At 36.1% G+C, this 17,982-nt stretch overlaps 1 protein-coding gene across 6 annotated transcripts in view; it reads right to left on the bottom strand.

Moving 5' to 3' along the window:
• Rgs7 (regulator of G protein signaling 7) overlaps positions 1-17,982 on the bottom strand; it is a 462,366-nt gene that overhangs the window by 243,682 nt on the left and 200,702 nt on the right. For all 6 annotated transcript variants that reach the window (XM_033762079.1, XM_033762077.1, XM_033762081.1 and 3 more), the window contains one exon: positions 16,403-16,499. In XM_033762079.1, the coding sequence (XP_033617970.1) occupies positions 16,403-16,499 (97 nt within the window). The remainder of the gene's footprint in view (positions 1-16,402; positions 16,500-17,982) is intronic.

The raw sequence follows: 17,982 nt of genomic DNA, 5'->3' as shown, positions 1-17,982 counted from the left end.
AGAGCTGGGGTTACAGTGATTAACAAACTCTAAAGTCCCAGTGACATCAATGACAGAGGTGAGAACTTACTGCTCATACCAATGATAATTAAACCTAGTACCACATGAAAGTGAACTCAATTTAGGGTTTACTCATTTATATGCAGTCTGAGGACATAGTATGTATTTAAAGAACAGGTCCAGCTCTTGGCCACACTGAATGGTCAGCTGTTTTCAGTTTTCCTCCTGGTAATTCTTTGCACATTAGTTTATTCCAACAAGAATCAAGCATTCTGCATTAAGCAAAGGGGAAAATAAAATTATCCTTTCTGTTCACATGGTGAACTCTGACTTTGTGGAGATTAATTCCATAATCTCCAGCTAAGGAGAGAGGTTCATCTAAGAGAGCAGAGAAAAAATGAGCAGACCAATTTTCTAACTTCATTTTCTGCTTCTCCCTGGACCAATCCAACCTTGAATCAACTGTTCCTCTTTCTCAATAGAATCCTGTGTACAGGTACAAAATGAGGCTAGCTCAGAATACAAATTTTACACATGATTTCTATAAAATATGCTGCACGAGAATAAATTTTTTAAAGGAACCCTAATATTTCTCCATAAAAATCTGGACAAAAGGTAGTTAGACAACACTGTTATGTTTACACAGAAAATACAACTGTTTCCCTGGAAACAAGCTAGGCATGCATGCAAATGGATATAGGATCATAGAAATCGGACCCAAAGAATAAAGAATAATGAGAGGGACAAAAATGGCTAAGTGACATACAAATATGTTCTGTAAGGATCAGTAATAACAGCTCCTTAGATACTGGTATTTAGAGAGATTCTGGACGTGTCAAGATTGGGCGGGCGCAGATTCTGAAAACATTCTGTATTTTCATTCATGACTCTCCTGCTGAGAGTCAAGGGAAGGGGAAGAGAGAGGAACTGTGGTAGAACACACTTGGTGCAGCAGTGACACCTTTTTAAGCCACAATTGACCTCCAGGTTTACACAAAGACTGATCCTTCTAGGGCTCTCCAGCCTTTGTTCTTTTGTTGTTTACAGGAGCTGCACTGATTCCTGCCACCACAGCACCTCTTCAACACTGCCCAGGAGGCTCCCTGCTTCTCTTTCCCCTATACTGGCTAAGCAGTCATTAGAGGAATGAACCAATGGCTACAAAGTTATTCTAAGTCTCAAAACAAAGCACTATCTGTATCACCTTACCCTGAAATTTTCTTACTAGACTGGTTTCTTTATAAAGAAAGGACATTTTCAAAAAAAAATTAAAAAAAGAAAGGACATTTTCTAAATTAAGTACAGGATGAAACAAAAATAAAATTTTCAGAACATTTTATTGTATCATATTATGCTAGATTATGCAATTTTTCAAAGTATAAGGACTCAGAGAGGGACCACTGAAATGTCATATATATAAAATATGTATATATCATATCATATATCACATCATACATAGAAATGTGTTTATTATAAAGTATATACAGTTTATATGTGTTTAAATAAGTGTATATTAAATAACTAAATACAGTGACTATATTTTATTTAATTAAATATAAAACACATATAAAATATTACCACCGTCCGAGCTTTCGATGAATCAGATATGAGACAAACCAGAAGAACACACACCGCAGGGCTGGGGATTTAGCTCAATAGTTCCGCTGCCTGCCTCACAAATACAAGGACCTGAGTTCGATCCGCAGTACCAAAAAAAAAACAAAAACAACAAAAAGAACTCACACCACAGAAAATTTTACACTTTATATATTATCTCTGGGCTCTGTGTTGTATATCTCATAAGTATATACATTTCATAAATGTTATTATAACTGATGCCATAAAAACACAGATCACCAAAATACATATATGATATATTATTTTCACCAAAATATTATATGATATATATTGCAGAATAGGCAGTTTATCTCTGGGCTCTGTGTTGTATATCTCATAAGTATATACATTTCATAAATGTTATTATAACTGATGCCATAAAAACACAGATCACCAAAATAATATATGATATATTATTTTCACCAAAATATTATATGATATATATTGCAGAATAGGCAGTTGGTGTCTCTGAATATGTATGTACACAATGTGTACATATATACATACACATATATAATTCTAATCTTATCTATAAAACAGTACTCTAGTCCTTTTGTGTTCCATATGCATTAGACTGACCTGTATTCAAATGTTGGTTCTATTGTTTACTAACCAGTAACATCTACGACAAATGACTTCTCTTCACTTATGGAGATGAGACCAAATTCCAAACAAAATAATATATTTAGAAGTTAATATTTGCCGAGTTCTGAGTACAGCAGAAGCACTCAGTAAATGCTAGTAGTTTCTATGACAGCAGTTATAATTGAAATACATTCATAAACATATTTGCATCAGAGACAGAGTTGTCATTTAAAATACAATGCTCTCACTGTATCACAGGAAATAGGACTACAATCCAGGTCCCTTCTCCACCGGTATGCACTCCTCCCTCCCACTAGTCTAGATTGGCTTCCAGGAATATTCACACTTGAATGTGAGACTACCCAACGTTCTGAAAATTAACTCTGAAGCAAACAGTAAAAATTTAAATTGGGTATGTTTGGGGCTCTAATGGAATCTGAAAAGCATGTTCAATTTCCCTGATCTTCACCAAGAAGCCCAAGTGTGTAGTTAGCAGCACAGCAGAGCAGCCCTCTTTCTAGTGTCCCCTGTGGAAAAGAAAACATTGCCCAGGTCAGCAGGGGGGAGAATTGGGCTGAGCACTGTTCCTGGAAGGCAAAATCTACTGTGGATTTACCTGAATGCTGGAGGCACCATCAGTCCTCTCCTTCATTGACATTTGCTGGATTATCGCCTGTGTGTCCAGCACTGGCCACTACAGGGGATGCACACTGAGAGAATATTCTTGCTCTTCGGGTGCTTAAAGCTTCATGTAAAAATTCTATCACTCTTGAGGGGAAAATGTCAGGTAAAATAAATTCGATGAAGAACAGAGCGGTAAGGAAAATTTTTAAAGCTGTGTGGGATAGGGAATGATGAATGGGACTGACCTGGGTACGAGAATGTGATGGGAGTAAAAGTTCTCTCTCTTTCTCTTAAAATCATTACATGTGTTCAAATACAGAGAAAGTTACACAGAGAAAATGAGGTACTGTGGTCATGATAAATGATGGTGTCAACAAGTTTCACAGACACTTCTGATACGTTGTGCACTAATGTATTATTGCATAAAAACACATCCATTTTAACAACTCAATTATCAACATTTATACATTCTTGAAGACAATGGAGACTCAAAGTTCTCCTAGCTAAATGTCTGTCCCTAGGGTTAATTTTAATCTCCTCTCACAAGAAGCAAATTAATGTATGAATTCAAAGAAGTAAAGTCCACCCCAATCCCCGAAAGCTTGTCATGAGTAACCTGTCATTTCTCAGATTGAAAAAAACACTCATCCATGAACAGAATTAAACTTTTTAGGTCTGTTGCTTTAAACAAATGGCAACATTTGTGAAAAGCAATTTTCAGAGTAAATCACTACAAAATAAAATTTAGTATGTCAATACCAGTTAAATCTCCCAAAACAAATTTACAAGATCACCTCTGACTTCCATTATTTTATTCTTGCAGTAATAGTCCAGATGGCACAATTCACTAAGTACTGACATCATCATAAGAAAGAAATTAATTAACAAAGTCAAAATGTGACTTACTTTAAGAAAAAAGTCAGTGCCTAGTGATGTTAAGTTCAAATCTATAAAAAACAATTAACCAGGCTTTTAACTTCCTAGAAGATTTCAATAAAAGGTAGGACATGCTAAGGAGCATTAAAGACTATAAGGCTATTGAGAATGTGGGGATGATTATCACTTGGTGAAAATCACAGTTAAAAAATTCAACAAATATCTTGTATATCTACTAAGGAAAACTCCTGCCAGATGTCACAGCACATCCAACACAGATAATTCCTTGGCTTTGCAACAGATTAACTATCTTGTAAGAAAAAGAATGTCCAATCTGGACTAATCCAAGCCTCTGGATCTGATAATAAAGTCGCACTTATAGGAATGATAATAACTGTAAGAATGTTTCCATAATTGCTCCAATATTCCATTTTCTATTTTCCAAACACACTAGACAGTGAACGATGATATCACCATAAAACTTAAGATAAAGTTCTAACGTACCATGTCCTTCTTGCTCATCTATATATGTGTTATCCATAGTTCTTAAGGCTTTTTGAACTATTTATATTTGTAATTTTTTGGGGGGGTACTGGGGATTTGTGCTTGCGAGGCAGCCAGTGGAACCACTGAGCTAAAGCCCTGGTCTTTTTTTTTTTTTAACTATTTATATTTTTTAACCCATGACTGGTAAGCAATTCTTAGGTTATATAAATGAATAATAGCTTTTTTATATCCAAAAGTTGCCTTCTCAACAGATGCCCTTTCATCGAAACATTTCCAAATTTGTCATGAAATTGCCCTAAAATTAATTTGTGGAGTAGGGAATCTATATTTATATGTTTTTTAAAATTGAGTTTATTGGTACATTTTAGGTATGCATTATGATCACATTCATCATGGGGAATGTGTACCTGTAACATGATATAAATTGGTTCTTTTTTTTTCCTCACTCCCCTGCCCTCCTTTCAACCCTTCCACCCCTCCCTATTTATATAAGGTTTTTAATATGAATAAGATGATTTTCTATTTCTCACCCATCCTCCGCTCTTACATAAGCCATATATGGTCTTGTTCTCCAAGGGGCATGTTGGAACAGTGAGGTCAGGGGCTACCTATAGGTTGAACCTCTGGCCCCTTCCATGACCACGGACTACTACTGAGTCTGTCCTCCCAAAATTTGACCTTGTATTATTTTTTATGAATCTGCACACAAGCTTACTGGACCTCTCTTGATAACATATGTTAATGTTCTCATCTTTCTATATTTTTCTTTCTAGGCTTGGATTTAAACTTTTTTGTACAACTGACATCACCTATAAATCCAAAGATTGTTATAAACATGACATTTAAGTGCTAAGTTAAAACGCAACATCCTCTGGGGTTCCCAGACTTTTAGGAAGCTGTTTGTTTACGTATATACAATGTTTTCTGCCTTCTATATATGTTGCTTTTTAATTAGGCCAAATGTTCCTACATTACCCATTACCACAAGTAGTCCTGTTTTGGTAGAAATACATTATACTTCTTGAGTTAGAAAGAACTCAAGGCTATTACTGAATTCACAAAGTAACTCCATGGAAGTCTCGAAAATGTCCAATAATTTTTCCCATTCCAAAATAATTTCTAGTCCCAATAATATTCAGTTACAATATAAAATATAAACGTTAGATGTTCAGAAAGCATTACAGGGAAGTGATATCTCTATTTACTGCTACCCAGAAAGAGAAAACTCTTCCTGAGTCTAATTGTATTTAGAATCATAAGAAAGCTAATTCTGGCTGGGGATTTAGCTCAGTGGTTCCACCGCCTGCCTTGCAAGCACAAGGACCCAAGTTCAGATCCCGGTACCAAAAAAAACAAAACAAAAACTCAAAATCTTGAGAAAGCTAATGCTAACATCAAAACATTCAGATATTCCTGAATTGTACAGTTCTTTCAAAGACACTAGTGAAAATAAGCAGAGCTTGCTTTTCATATTGTTCATATGAAACTGCCCCATCACATTTTAGAGCTACTCTTGCCATTTTCCAATATGATTTAGGTATTAGAATGAACTAGAACACATGTTTGAAAGAGTCCAAGGGGCTGAGATGAAAAATTACTATCTAACCATTTCCTGGTGCTACTTTACAATAAGGAAATAATAACAGCAATAGGGGGTGAAGATTCTTTCATAACAAAGAAAACACAAGTATCAATTTGTCTCTGACATCTTCATTGTCCAAGTCACTTTATCACAGCTATCAGAGAGGATGTGTCAAAAAAGATAACAACAAAGGAACAACACTTTACAAATGTTCTTGTCTCTTACAGCTCTAATATCTCTTGTTTTCTCCAAGAATTAAGAATTGAACTTCTAAAACTTAGTATATTTTTCTTTCTTATTTACTTTTCATAAGTTTTTCTTTATATCCTTGAATTTGCTTTGGGACACTATAAAGAAAAAAACAGAGCCAGGGATTTGGCTCTGTGATTACACCGCCTGCCTTGCAAGTACAAGGGCCCAAGTTCAACCCCTGATACAGGAAGAAAGGAAGGAAGGAGCATAATTTCTTTTTTTCTTTTTTATTTTTTTGGTACCAGGATCGAACTCAGAACCTTCCACTTGCAAGGTAGGCAGAGGCACCACTGAGCTAAATCCCCGGCCCTAGTAGCATAATTTCTGAGGGACTATTTTTAAATTGTTTTCAAGATTAATGTTTCTATTTAAATTTCTGTGAAACTTTATTTCTATCATGAATGGAAAACAAATTTCACAGGAAGTTGTCAGTTTCAGAAAGGAGCATCTAGACTTGGAATCAGCCTAGAATTACCTAGGTAGTCTTACCAGCTCCACAGAAAAATATTACACATTACTTATGCTGATCATTTTCAGACTGACTCTAAGTAAAATCAGGGTAAATTCATCCAAGGCATCTTAGAAGTTGTTCTCAAAAATATTTGGATGTCAAGTATCTCTTTCATAAAACTTGCACTGGCCCAGATTGTTCCTTTTATTATTTACCAGTATAGCTGACCATATGACAAGCTGAAGCCTACATTAATCATCACTCTAGGACACTGATAAACATTCATGCAATCCTTACAAGAAGCAGGACATTTCCAGATTGTTACACTTAAAGCCAACTTGGCTTTTTACACTATATACTGTCCAGTTTCGTGCATGTGGCTGAAAGCAAGCCATCACAGAGAACTGTGCACACTGTTAGAGGATCAAAATGAAAAACAAATAATTATTCCATATCCAACTATTGGAAATGTAATGGCTCTTATTTTTATGCAATTGCAGTAAGTCAATGAGTCACTAATAATAGCTTCCTTTGTTATCCAGTTTAAGGGAGGGGTTGGAATGGGATCAGAAAATTAAAGATGCACCTTAAGATTTGAGAGGTCTGGGGTACAGTCAGTGGAAAAGCATGTGCATAACATGCTCAGACCCTGGGTTCAATCTCAAGCTTCAAAAAGAACAAAAATAATGAGTCCAGCCACACCAATATGATATAGACACTATTAGACAAGTGTGCGCACAAGTTTTGCTCTTATCAATTAATAGTAAACCACCATACTAAGTGTGAACAACTCAAATGTAGACTGGAAGTTGGAAATGAAGAATAACAGAAACTGTGCTTCTTAATTATCAACAGGCCTCAATAGAAAATCGTTTTAAGCTAATCAGAGAAGGCAGGAAAAAAAAAAAAGAAGGCAGAAATTTAGGAACATGGAAAGGGCTGACTTCAGCTCCCTTATAAATTTGGACCATTTTCTCCCTTACTTACAGTCCTTGGTGATCTGGAGCAGCCCCCTGCCTTATGGCTCCTGAGAATTCTTTTTTTTTTTTTTTCAATTCAATTTAAAACACACTCAGTAGCCTGGTTTAACAGAAGCATTTTTATTTGATAGCTGACATTAAGCAGCTGTATAGACTTTTGAGATCTCAGGGAGATGCTTCACAAGCATGGTCAAATTCAAATTTGGTCAAAATATAACTTGAAAGAAACTAAGAAGAAAACTCCGGTTTATTTCCTGCTTTGGCTTAGATTAGAAACACCATAACTTCCTAGTCAATCGATGGAATGAAAAGAAACTCCAATTGGGGAAGCCCAATTTTCTCCATGATAGAACAAATGGAATGAACAAATGTCAAGAATGTGAGAAAATCATGGAGCATGAGGTCATCAAACAAGTTCCACTTTCAGGTAGGAGTAGTTATGGTGCTAAATATCACTAGAGATGTTACCAGAGGTTTGGCCAAGCATTGGCTTTATGCCTATACACCAGAACACAGAGATACCATCTTTCTCATGCACGTTTACAGTGCACAGATAATCCCTTTTGAATGAAGTAGACTAGTGGAAAGTATAGATCCATGTTCTGACTACACAGCACTGTTAAGACTCAAATCATTGAAATTCTTATCTCAGAGTGCCAGATATTAAGACAGCATAGTGCCATTCTTAGAAGAGCTTTATGATTCCCTGGACCATCTTCCCTTGGATCAACACAAATAAATACATGATAAAACCTTTATAAATGATGAGATTATTAACAAAATCTTTATAAAATTCCAAATAATTTACAAATGTTCATAAAGCCATATAATTATGAATGCATACAAGTAATATCACTAAAAATGACAATATTAATCGCATAATGTATGTTTAATGAACATCTACGTCAGGTTTACTTTGACCAGTGAGATTATAAGAGTGAGTACATGGAACCTTCTCACAGTTTATACTGTCAGGAAGACAGACAATCAAATACTACCATTAATAAGTTTATAATTATAAAATGGAATGATGCACTGTGAAAGAAAAGAATGTAGTTTTATGAGCGCTTATAACAAAAGAAACCGTTACAGACTTAAAATGAGTGAATCAAACCCGGGCAAAAGGAAAAGGATAGGGAGCAACACAGACAAAAATACCACAGCAGAGAGAAGAGCCTACAAGACAAGAGGGAACATGGTAAAGACACAACCAAGAAGTCACTTAAGCCTAGAACCAAGAGACCACTATGAGATGGGATCTGAGGAGCAGATAAGGCCAGAAGCACCTAGGTACTGAGAAGTGAAGGCATCACAAAACCTCAAAGTGCGGCACGTGTCACTTTAGCACACTGACTGTTTTGCGCTGAAGGCAACTGAGAATCAGAAGAACACAGAAAGCATTCTCTGCCTTCCCCCTCCCTGCCTAAAAGAATAAAAAAGCTTCCTGTGATAAAAGGAGGCACCAGGAGAAAGAGACTGTTTTATTACTGAAGATGAAGAGTACACGCCATGACTGAGTTCCCATAAACAAAACTTACTAAAGCCAACTTTTATGTTCTACTAGTTTCTCCCATGTAGTTCACACTCACTGTCCCACAGTTTACTGCTTCTAAAAGCCCAAATCCCTTTCCCCTTTCCTACCCTAATTTATCATCCTTTTGTTAGAAGGATATACAAACCCTCAAGTCTATTTTGGGGGGCTTTGCACTTCTTTTCTATGAAGCCCCCATGCCATATAAAAATATTAACATCAAATAAAATATATATGTTTTTCTTCCCTTAACATAGCATTTGTTACCTTAATTTGCAGTTCCCACAAACAGATGATAAGAGGGTAAAAGAAAAAGTTTTTCCATTCCTACAATGGTATTGATGAAGAGTTTGGGTTTAAACTAAAATGAGAGAAAGATTTCAATTGGTCAGACTGGCAACTTTAAAATACCAATGTGCCCATCCATGGAGAAAGCAAGGATGAGGTGCACAGTATAAGTTGAAACTGGTTAGGAATTAATTCCATAGAGGAAAAGAGATGATATTTTGGACCAGAACAAAAACAGAGTAGATGGTCATAAGTCCAGGTATTTGCTGGCTATTTAGAAGAAAACGCGGATGGCACTGTTGATGGAAGAGATAGAATAGGGGAGGTGGCAGACAGGATATCAAGGTCACTCTAGCATTTCTGACATATGAAATCTTACTGAGGGAGAGAACAGGGAAAAGACGGGGTAAAAAGGTGAATCTCATTATGGACACAATGAGTCTGAGGCTTCTACAGATACTGAGGTGAGACTATTGCATGAGAAGGTGAATGTGATGGAGTTCAGAAAAAAAGTAAGAACTAGAGATCTACATTTGGAAGAGTGCATAAAACTGGCATTTAAAGCCAGGGTCTCGCATGGTATTGCCTTGAGAAAGAAAATAAAGTGAGATTTTCATTGCTCTTTCACCATTTCAATTATCCTGTAAATAGTCTAGTCTATCATGTTCTCTTACTCTATTAATCTATTTTCTCCTCTTTCCTCTTCATTGGGTTCAATGAATTTTGAATTTCTATGGAAAGGAAATTTGGAGATCTTTAGGTCTAATTTCCAAGTTTTGGAGATAAAGACATTGCAGAAGCTTCCTCAAGGTGACATTGACCTTCACAGAAAACAAAAATGCAGATATTTCTGACAAATACTCTGAAAGGGTCTCTACCTGCAGGGGTGCACATTAGATGACAAAATAAAAAATGAGAGTCCCTGGTACCCATGGACTACAGATTTAGATGTGTGTTTGTTAGTCATGCTGATTTTTTTTTTTTTTTTTTTTTTTTTTTTTGTACCAGGGATCAAACCTGGGACCTTGTGCTTGCAAGGTAGGCAGCGGAACCACTGAGCTATATCCCTGGCCTTGTCAGTCATGCTGAAACAACACAGGTACACTGTGCAAAAACAACCCAAAGTGGTAGCAAGAAAGGGAATGGGATTTCAGAATTGGATCTACTGTGGTTCAAATATTAATGAACTGTGCAAAACTGGACCAAACCTTGAACTCTCTGACTCTCCGTTTCCTTCTCCATGAAATAGAAATAAATAATTCCTTGAAATGTAAGGAATAAAACTAATGTACTTGAACATATTAACTACTTAGTGGATCCCCAAATTTCTAAATAATATTTTCCTCCAAAGATATCATAAAACTAACAAATCCTTACTACTAAATTTTTTTCAAAGGCTCAAACTCTTGCAATATTAAAATATTAAAAAGATAATATTCTTTAAATATCAAGATTTAATGACTAATTATCAAATGTTGTAATGCTCTTAAATTCTAAGAAGCACCATGATTAAAAACCAATATCTACGCCTAAATAATATTCAAATTTACTATAATGTAATATGTTATCTAGGAATAAAGCACAAAAGCACACTATTTAAAAATCTTGTTAAGTTACTGAATGCTTATGTTGCCAGTTTTAATTCATTCAGCTATATACACAGTCAAGATACAGAGCATAGTTGTAAAATACTGTCAAAAATGAACCAAATACCCTTAAAAATCTAAAATTAATTATTTCCTCTTTTATTCATAAACTTTGGTACTCCTTCTGGATTTGGATTTCTATTGTGCTTACTCTTGAAGTTGAAATACAAATGAATATTAGCTGATATGAGTATCATAGCTAGCTTTACCAAAGATTTTCAAATGAGATAAATAAATATTGTGTCACAGGATATGAATTCTAGTTAAATAGTATACAAGAATGAGACTTAGGGGATTATTTAGAGAAAATCTTCAGCAAAATCTGCAAATATATTTATAGTTTTCTGATTTGAAGATACAGTTGTGTAAAAAATGCATAAGCACTTTAATGAAAGTACTAATATTTAAGCTTCAGTGCGCATTTTATATTGTGATGGAATACTTCTGTTCAAAGCCCAAATGTAACCACTCTTGAATGGGGAGGTTTTGGGGCAAGAATAACTTCTTAACACACAGCAGATATGTCTCAGATAATTCCGCAGGACTTCTTTAATATCTGTCTCCTAAATATGACCTTATGTAATTTACAATATTAATGCCCCCCTCACTAAGTTGAAACAGTAACAGAAAAAAACCTACTAGCAGAAAAAGAAAGGTATATATGCCAGTGATTTGAAACTATGAATGAGACATTAAATTTAACATGGCAACTAGAGAAATAAAGAAAAAAGAATGTGTAATTTCTTACTGCTTTAAAAAAAGAAAAGTGTTTTCTCAAAGACAAAGAACATTTTAGTAGCTTATTATATATATTATTGTAAATATTTCATTGATTTCATGAGAAATTTAGAGAATGTGATATAAGTATCTTTGATTACAACCTTGAAAAGTTATAGAATACTATGCAAATAATCATGAATCCACCTACCGTCAAGGCTTTGATACTATTATAACCAAATATGAATTTCTTTCACAAGTTAAAAACATACAGATCAGATTCATTGTTGGAAATGCATTTGGAAAGTTCTTTTACCACAGCTGACTGTTTTGTCTCTGCTAACATAACTCATCTTAGTTCCACAGCAGTAGGAAATCAAGTATAATCTCTAATAAATTAAGTATACTCTCTAGTAAAACTAAAATATTCATCCTCAAACCCCAGTAGAGTAACTGGAACACAGTGTGCATTTGACCATGCTTATTGAATTAAAAAAAAAAACTAGAAGAAAACAGCATGTATCTCATACCAGCACATGCCAATCTCATTTTTAAAATCAGTATAAAAATTTGAATCAGTCCAAAAATATTGATCTGCTTAATTCCACTCCACTCTTAATGACTTGGAACATTTGCAGTTTGAGTTTGAAATTTTTCATTCCCACAAACTCCACCTCATATCAATGAATCTGATATAGCCATGCTCCAGATCAATATCCCATCCAACATAACATGTAAATTTCTTTTATAAAAATATGCACAATACACACAAAAAGTGAAAATAAAAATAAATAAAACAATGACTGAAGTACTGAGAATCTCAACAGAAACCCAAGTGAGAGAGAGCTGCTGGACCAGGCTCTGGTCAACGTCCATGACTGGTCTCATCCGCTGGATTGGAGGCAGCAGGTCATTTATCACCAGTGGAGCTAACTACACTATCTCTGAAGCTGAGAAGTGATTTAAGGGAGAAAGAGCAATGGTCGTGAAGGGATCCACCCAAGGACATCTTCCATCCTGTCTATATTCTGTCCAAAGATTGTCCTTCTGGTCTGCGGACCATGAAAATTAGGAGGCTGACATCAACAACCCCCAAAACCTAACATTTAGAAAAATCATAAATATTAGGGAGAAAATACATTTAGCGGGAAAATTTACCCAGTCTATTAATAGGTATTTTGCATTTGTAATAGGATACTTTGACATAATTTTTGTTCTGGATACTAGACCCTGGGGATGAATTGTGTCATCTCATTCTCAACAGAGCTGTTTTCCATTTTAAGTAGATGAAGGCCTAACTTGGTCGCATGACATATATTTACTTTCAAGCATGCTGTTATTTAGTGGAACTGAGTGAGTAGTGACAACCCTGTCACATAGCTGTTGGCATTCATCAATCTTAGAGTTTCTTGAGACTCTTGGCTTGACCGCAGAGAAAGTAATAGAAACTCCCTGCTCTGTTCATCAAGTAAAAAAATTTTTAAAAACTAGTAGACAGACTGGACAGAGGTCAGATTGCAGAAAAGACTCTCAAAGCCTTTGCAAGTAAACCAGATATAATGGCACAGGCAACCTGGGTGAATAGGAGTGGTACTTGGAGCCTAGTTCAGCCCTGCCACCTGGTTTCTGTCAGCGTATTTAAGGCAATGCCTCTAATACATCAGTGCTAAAATACTGAGGTTCTGACTCAGTAGATCTGGGGTAGAGCCACACAGTGCACACCTAGTAAGTTTCTAAGTTGTGCTGACACTCTTGGTCTATGGGCCATGCTTGGAGTCCCAAGACTTTAGAGAGCATAAACTGGTAACCTGAAAAAGTGGGATGAGCAATATCTGAGTGGTCTATGGGCCATGCTTGGAGTCCCAAGACTTTAGAGAGCATAAACTGGTAACCTGAAAAAGTAATATCTGAACTCTTTCCTCTGTGGACAGACCGCTGTCCCCGTGATCACACTACTCCTATTTCATGTATCACAGGCTTTCCTCACAACTTGTTTCTGACTCTACTAAAGTTGATGAACTTGGCAAATCATTGTTTTAGTAGTGGCTGTGCCCAAGAATGGAAGAAAAACTCCAGAAGAGAAAGAAGCAGCAGGATGAGGCAGAAAAACACGTGCAGGCAGCAAATGGGCCATAAAAGGACAGTGGAATTAACAATACCCAGGGATTATAGTAAAGATGTGGGAGGGGAGATTACTCAAAATTACTGAAAAAAATCTAGTGAAGTTGTTGGGGCTGAAAATCATCATAATTAGAGGATATTATTATGAAGAAGCTCATAAATATTACACAAAACACTAGACATACCACTTAAATATACAGTGAAGTATCAAACTGAACTGTGAGGCAGAGAGCTCTTGAGAAGTCTAGGGAATAGAGAATTATAATTTGAACATAACTGCATTAATAAGAAAAATGTCACTGATGTGCTCTTTATTCAGTACCTACCACTATTGTTTTATATCAGTGAATATTAAAAAGTTGCAATGGATTTCCAGGGTTTATTCTCATTCATATGTCCAATCCTACTTTTTGATTAAGATCTTAAAGTTGTCGATCAATTTTTTTCAGTGGGCTGCCATTAAGGTACTGCTGTCTGAAGAACTCAAAAATGTAGGGCCGGGGATTTAGCTCAGCGGTTCTACCACCTGCCTCACAAGCACAAGGTCCCAACTTCGAACCCCAGTACCAAAAAAAATTAATTAATTAAACTCCAGAGATATGTGGTGGTGCACACATGTAATCCCAGCACTCTGGGAGGCTGGAGCAGGAGGATCACAAGTTCAAGCCAAGCCTGGGTAATGCAGTGACACAATGAGTCTCTGTCTCAAAATAAAATATTAAAAATAGGACTGGGAATGTTTCTCAGTGAGAAAGTACTGGGTTTAATCCACTGTAGTGAAAGGAAATTTTTTTAACTACAATAAAGTAGGTAAATCAAATTTTCAGGTCACCTTAATAATGAGCACTGCTTTGATTTTTGGCCTGTATACTGTCATAAAAAATCCTGAAATGGAAAAGGTCAGGCATGAGTGAAATGACCACAGTTCTGTACATAGGCAATTTAGTTTGTTTATGTGCTCAGATTCTGAAGATAAGTTTATCCCTCTTTTGTGTGGCTCAACAAATATGAATATTTTCATAGTTATGCTTAGATGTAAAGTTTACTCTCTGGATCCTCAACTTCAGGAAATTTAAACTTTACCTGGGATACAGGACAACTTAAAAGCACACTGGAACAAAGTAGTTATTGGAAAGGCAAACACAAGGTATTCGAGGGTACCAAAAAAAATCTCAGTATATTTTGTACTAAATGTTCTCCGAGCTGGTAATTTGAAAGGGGAGGCAATTTAACAGTCAAAATGGCCCAGAAGTAGTATGGTAAGAAAAGTAGAGATGGAATTATGTCACAGATATAGAAAATATAGAGCACTATCAAGAAAGAGCAAGAGACTAGAACAAGGTACGCATGAGAGGGAGCAAAAGAAAAGGACACATGAGATTAGAGCAAACATCGTTCTACTATTGCCCTCACCTGTTCATAGTCCCTCTCTTTTGAGGTCAACCCAGCTCTCAACCCCAACACCTGGACCTGCTTACTTGCTAATCCGGTGCTGATACTGACACCCTCTTTCCATGGCTAAAGTTCTTGGATCCTGGTCTTGCTTGGATCCTGGTTCATGGGGAAGCGCTCCTTTCACAGGAATCCTGTCAAGCTTCTCCATTCATGTTCAGGTTCTTTCTCTTTCCTTTCTCATCCCTCACTACCACCAATTTGGTCAATACGGACTCTTCCGTAAACCCTCCTGTGCTGTGTCCCAGCACTACCCAGTCCCCACACCAGAGGCCTTTACCGCTTCATGAAGTCAGAGCACCATCACCATCCATTTTTTCTTGAATTTCTCTAGTCACTTCTATCCAAACCTCTAATTACCCTATTTCAGGGGATGATCCCTTTATCTCTTGACTAATCAATTAAAAACAAAAATGTTGGGTCATGTCTTCTTTTCTCCTGCATAGTCACAAAATCCTCATGCTTTTCACGCTTCTGTTCTTTAGTTCTTGGTTGTCAGAACCTTGGCATTCAAACTATTCCTGCAAGAACCTTGCACATCTCACAGTGACTACACCCCTTGTTTAATGCCAGTGAATCATAAGCACATTCACCATAATATTCTACACAAAAGTTTTGAATGTCCCTATAAATCCCCCATGTGTCAGAATTAGATTTCTTTGGTTGAGTTTCAGAGATCCTCACAGTCTGTCTCAAGTCCCTCTCTCTCCTCCCTATTGCTGCAGCTGGACACTGCTTACCCTTGCAAGCACAAGTGTTGATGGCCACAGTCCCAGGGTGATATGATTCCTCCTTATCTTTCAAATTCACCACATCCCTGTGGCTTGGGAACCTTTTCCTGACTTCTCATTAACTTTTTGACTACCCTAACTTCAATGCACAATCTATTTGATGTTGTTTCATACACCTATATTTATTTTAATATTAATTCTGTTGTTTTCTTTTACTTTCACGTTTGTTCACCCTGTCTTTACAAACTAAGTAAAAGCAGGGTCATGTCTTTTGGTTTCATGTTTTGTTTTACTCTCATTTCAAGTATTTATGTTGAATAACATATTCAAGAGTTATTGAATAATGAGTTACAGTTCAACAGGAAATGACTGGAATACATTTCTGAAAATAATTATATGAAAGGCACTAGAGAAAATATAGCTATGCTAAATGCACACTTACCAGAGAAGACACTAGGTATCTTGGAAAGAAAGCTTTTGACAGTACGGATAGGAATTCCATTTTTTTCATCTTGCATGCGTGCTATGACGTCTTCCATCTAAATGATAAAGTAATGAAAGCTTTAGAAAGTTGAACTTTTGGGGAAAAATTAGTTCTCACAACAATGTTGCACCAAGTTTTCACAACTAAGAATAGTACCATTTTCTTGCCTTCCTGGAATTTGTCACATCAATATTTCAAGTTTGGGTTACAGAAGATGGAAAAAGGAGCAAGGAAAATGCTGTTTAGCGGTTCATTAACCTACTGATAGGAATTTGTGCTTTGAATATTTAGTATCTCCTGGTTTTACATTCATTGGCTATAAAAGCTGAGACAAAAGTGTTTAGTTTTGAAGTTGTCAGAAACTACATCATAGCAGATTTATACCTGATTAATGTTATCCCTGTTGAACTCAGCACGAAAGAAAATAGAAGACTTAAAAATATCTGCTTGGATTCCTCTTCAAGCAAGAAAGTTTTCACAATTTGGTTTCCCATAAAAGTTCTACAACCTTCCAGGAAATCATCCAGGTCAGATTGGCAGCAAGTGCTGTTTTGCTTGCTCAGGCACTGACTGATGTGAGATCAAACATACACACACACCACACACAGTAAAATGAATGCTCAACTAGTGGATTCTACTATCTCTTTCTACCTTGTTGTTATGTTCTCTTTTGCTTTGAAATTTTTCACAGTTCTAGCATGCTGTGCTTCTAAACATTTACCCAAATCATAACCTCAGACTTTCCTCCAGTGCTTTGTACATCTGGAGAAGTATTCACACACGAAAATATCTCAAAACAATGAAAATGGACTCAAAATCCATTCATCTGTTTATTCATTCCACAATCATCCACCAACTGTAGGTCAGACTCACCAACAGGCACTTGGAACACGAAAATGAATATAACACCATCGCTGGCCTAGAAAATACCTAGTCTACCGTGAAAAGTCTGTGAAACCTGAATAAAATTTGGACTTTAGTCACACTTTTGCATCTTTGCTGTACGTCTAAAATTATTTCAAAGTGAAAAGCTAAAAAAGAAATGCAGCCTAAACTTTGTAGCAATGAATTATACAACCTAAACTTTACATCAGTGTAGCTTCAGAATTATTTTCAACTAGAAATCTAATTTGCTTTGATAAATACCATCAATTTATTAAGCTAAAAAACAACTGGGAAAAAGGAAATAAATTTAATATAAAGTATATTACGGTTTGTATTTGACTCTGAGCACTTCTAATTATTGTCTATGCTACTTTGAGTAAATGATCATCTTTCTTTAAACTTAGTTTCTCATCCATAAATTTGTGATAATAATACTTATAATAACTCCTTTAAAATGTTCCTGTGGCTCTAGAGTCAGGCCTGGGGTGAAAGTATTTTGAGGTTAAATATACAACACACAGGGCCAGGGATTTAGCTCAGTGGTTCCGCTGCCTGCCTCGCAAGCACAAGGACCCAAGTTCGATCCCCAGTACCAAATACACACACACACACACACACACACACACATATACACACACATATATATATGTATA

This window comes from Fukomys damarensis, unplaced genomic scaffold (genome assembly GCF_012274545.1).
Source record: "Fukomys damarensis isolate Sample0158 unplaced genomic scaffold, DMR_v1.0_HiC HiC_scaffold_11, whole genome shotgun sequence".
NCBI lineage: Eukaryota > Metazoa > Chordata > Mammalia > Rodentia > Bathyergidae > Fukomys > Fukomys damarensis.
Note: the sequence above shows the minus strand (reverse complement) of the source record. Positions and strands in the feature narration are given on the sequence as shown.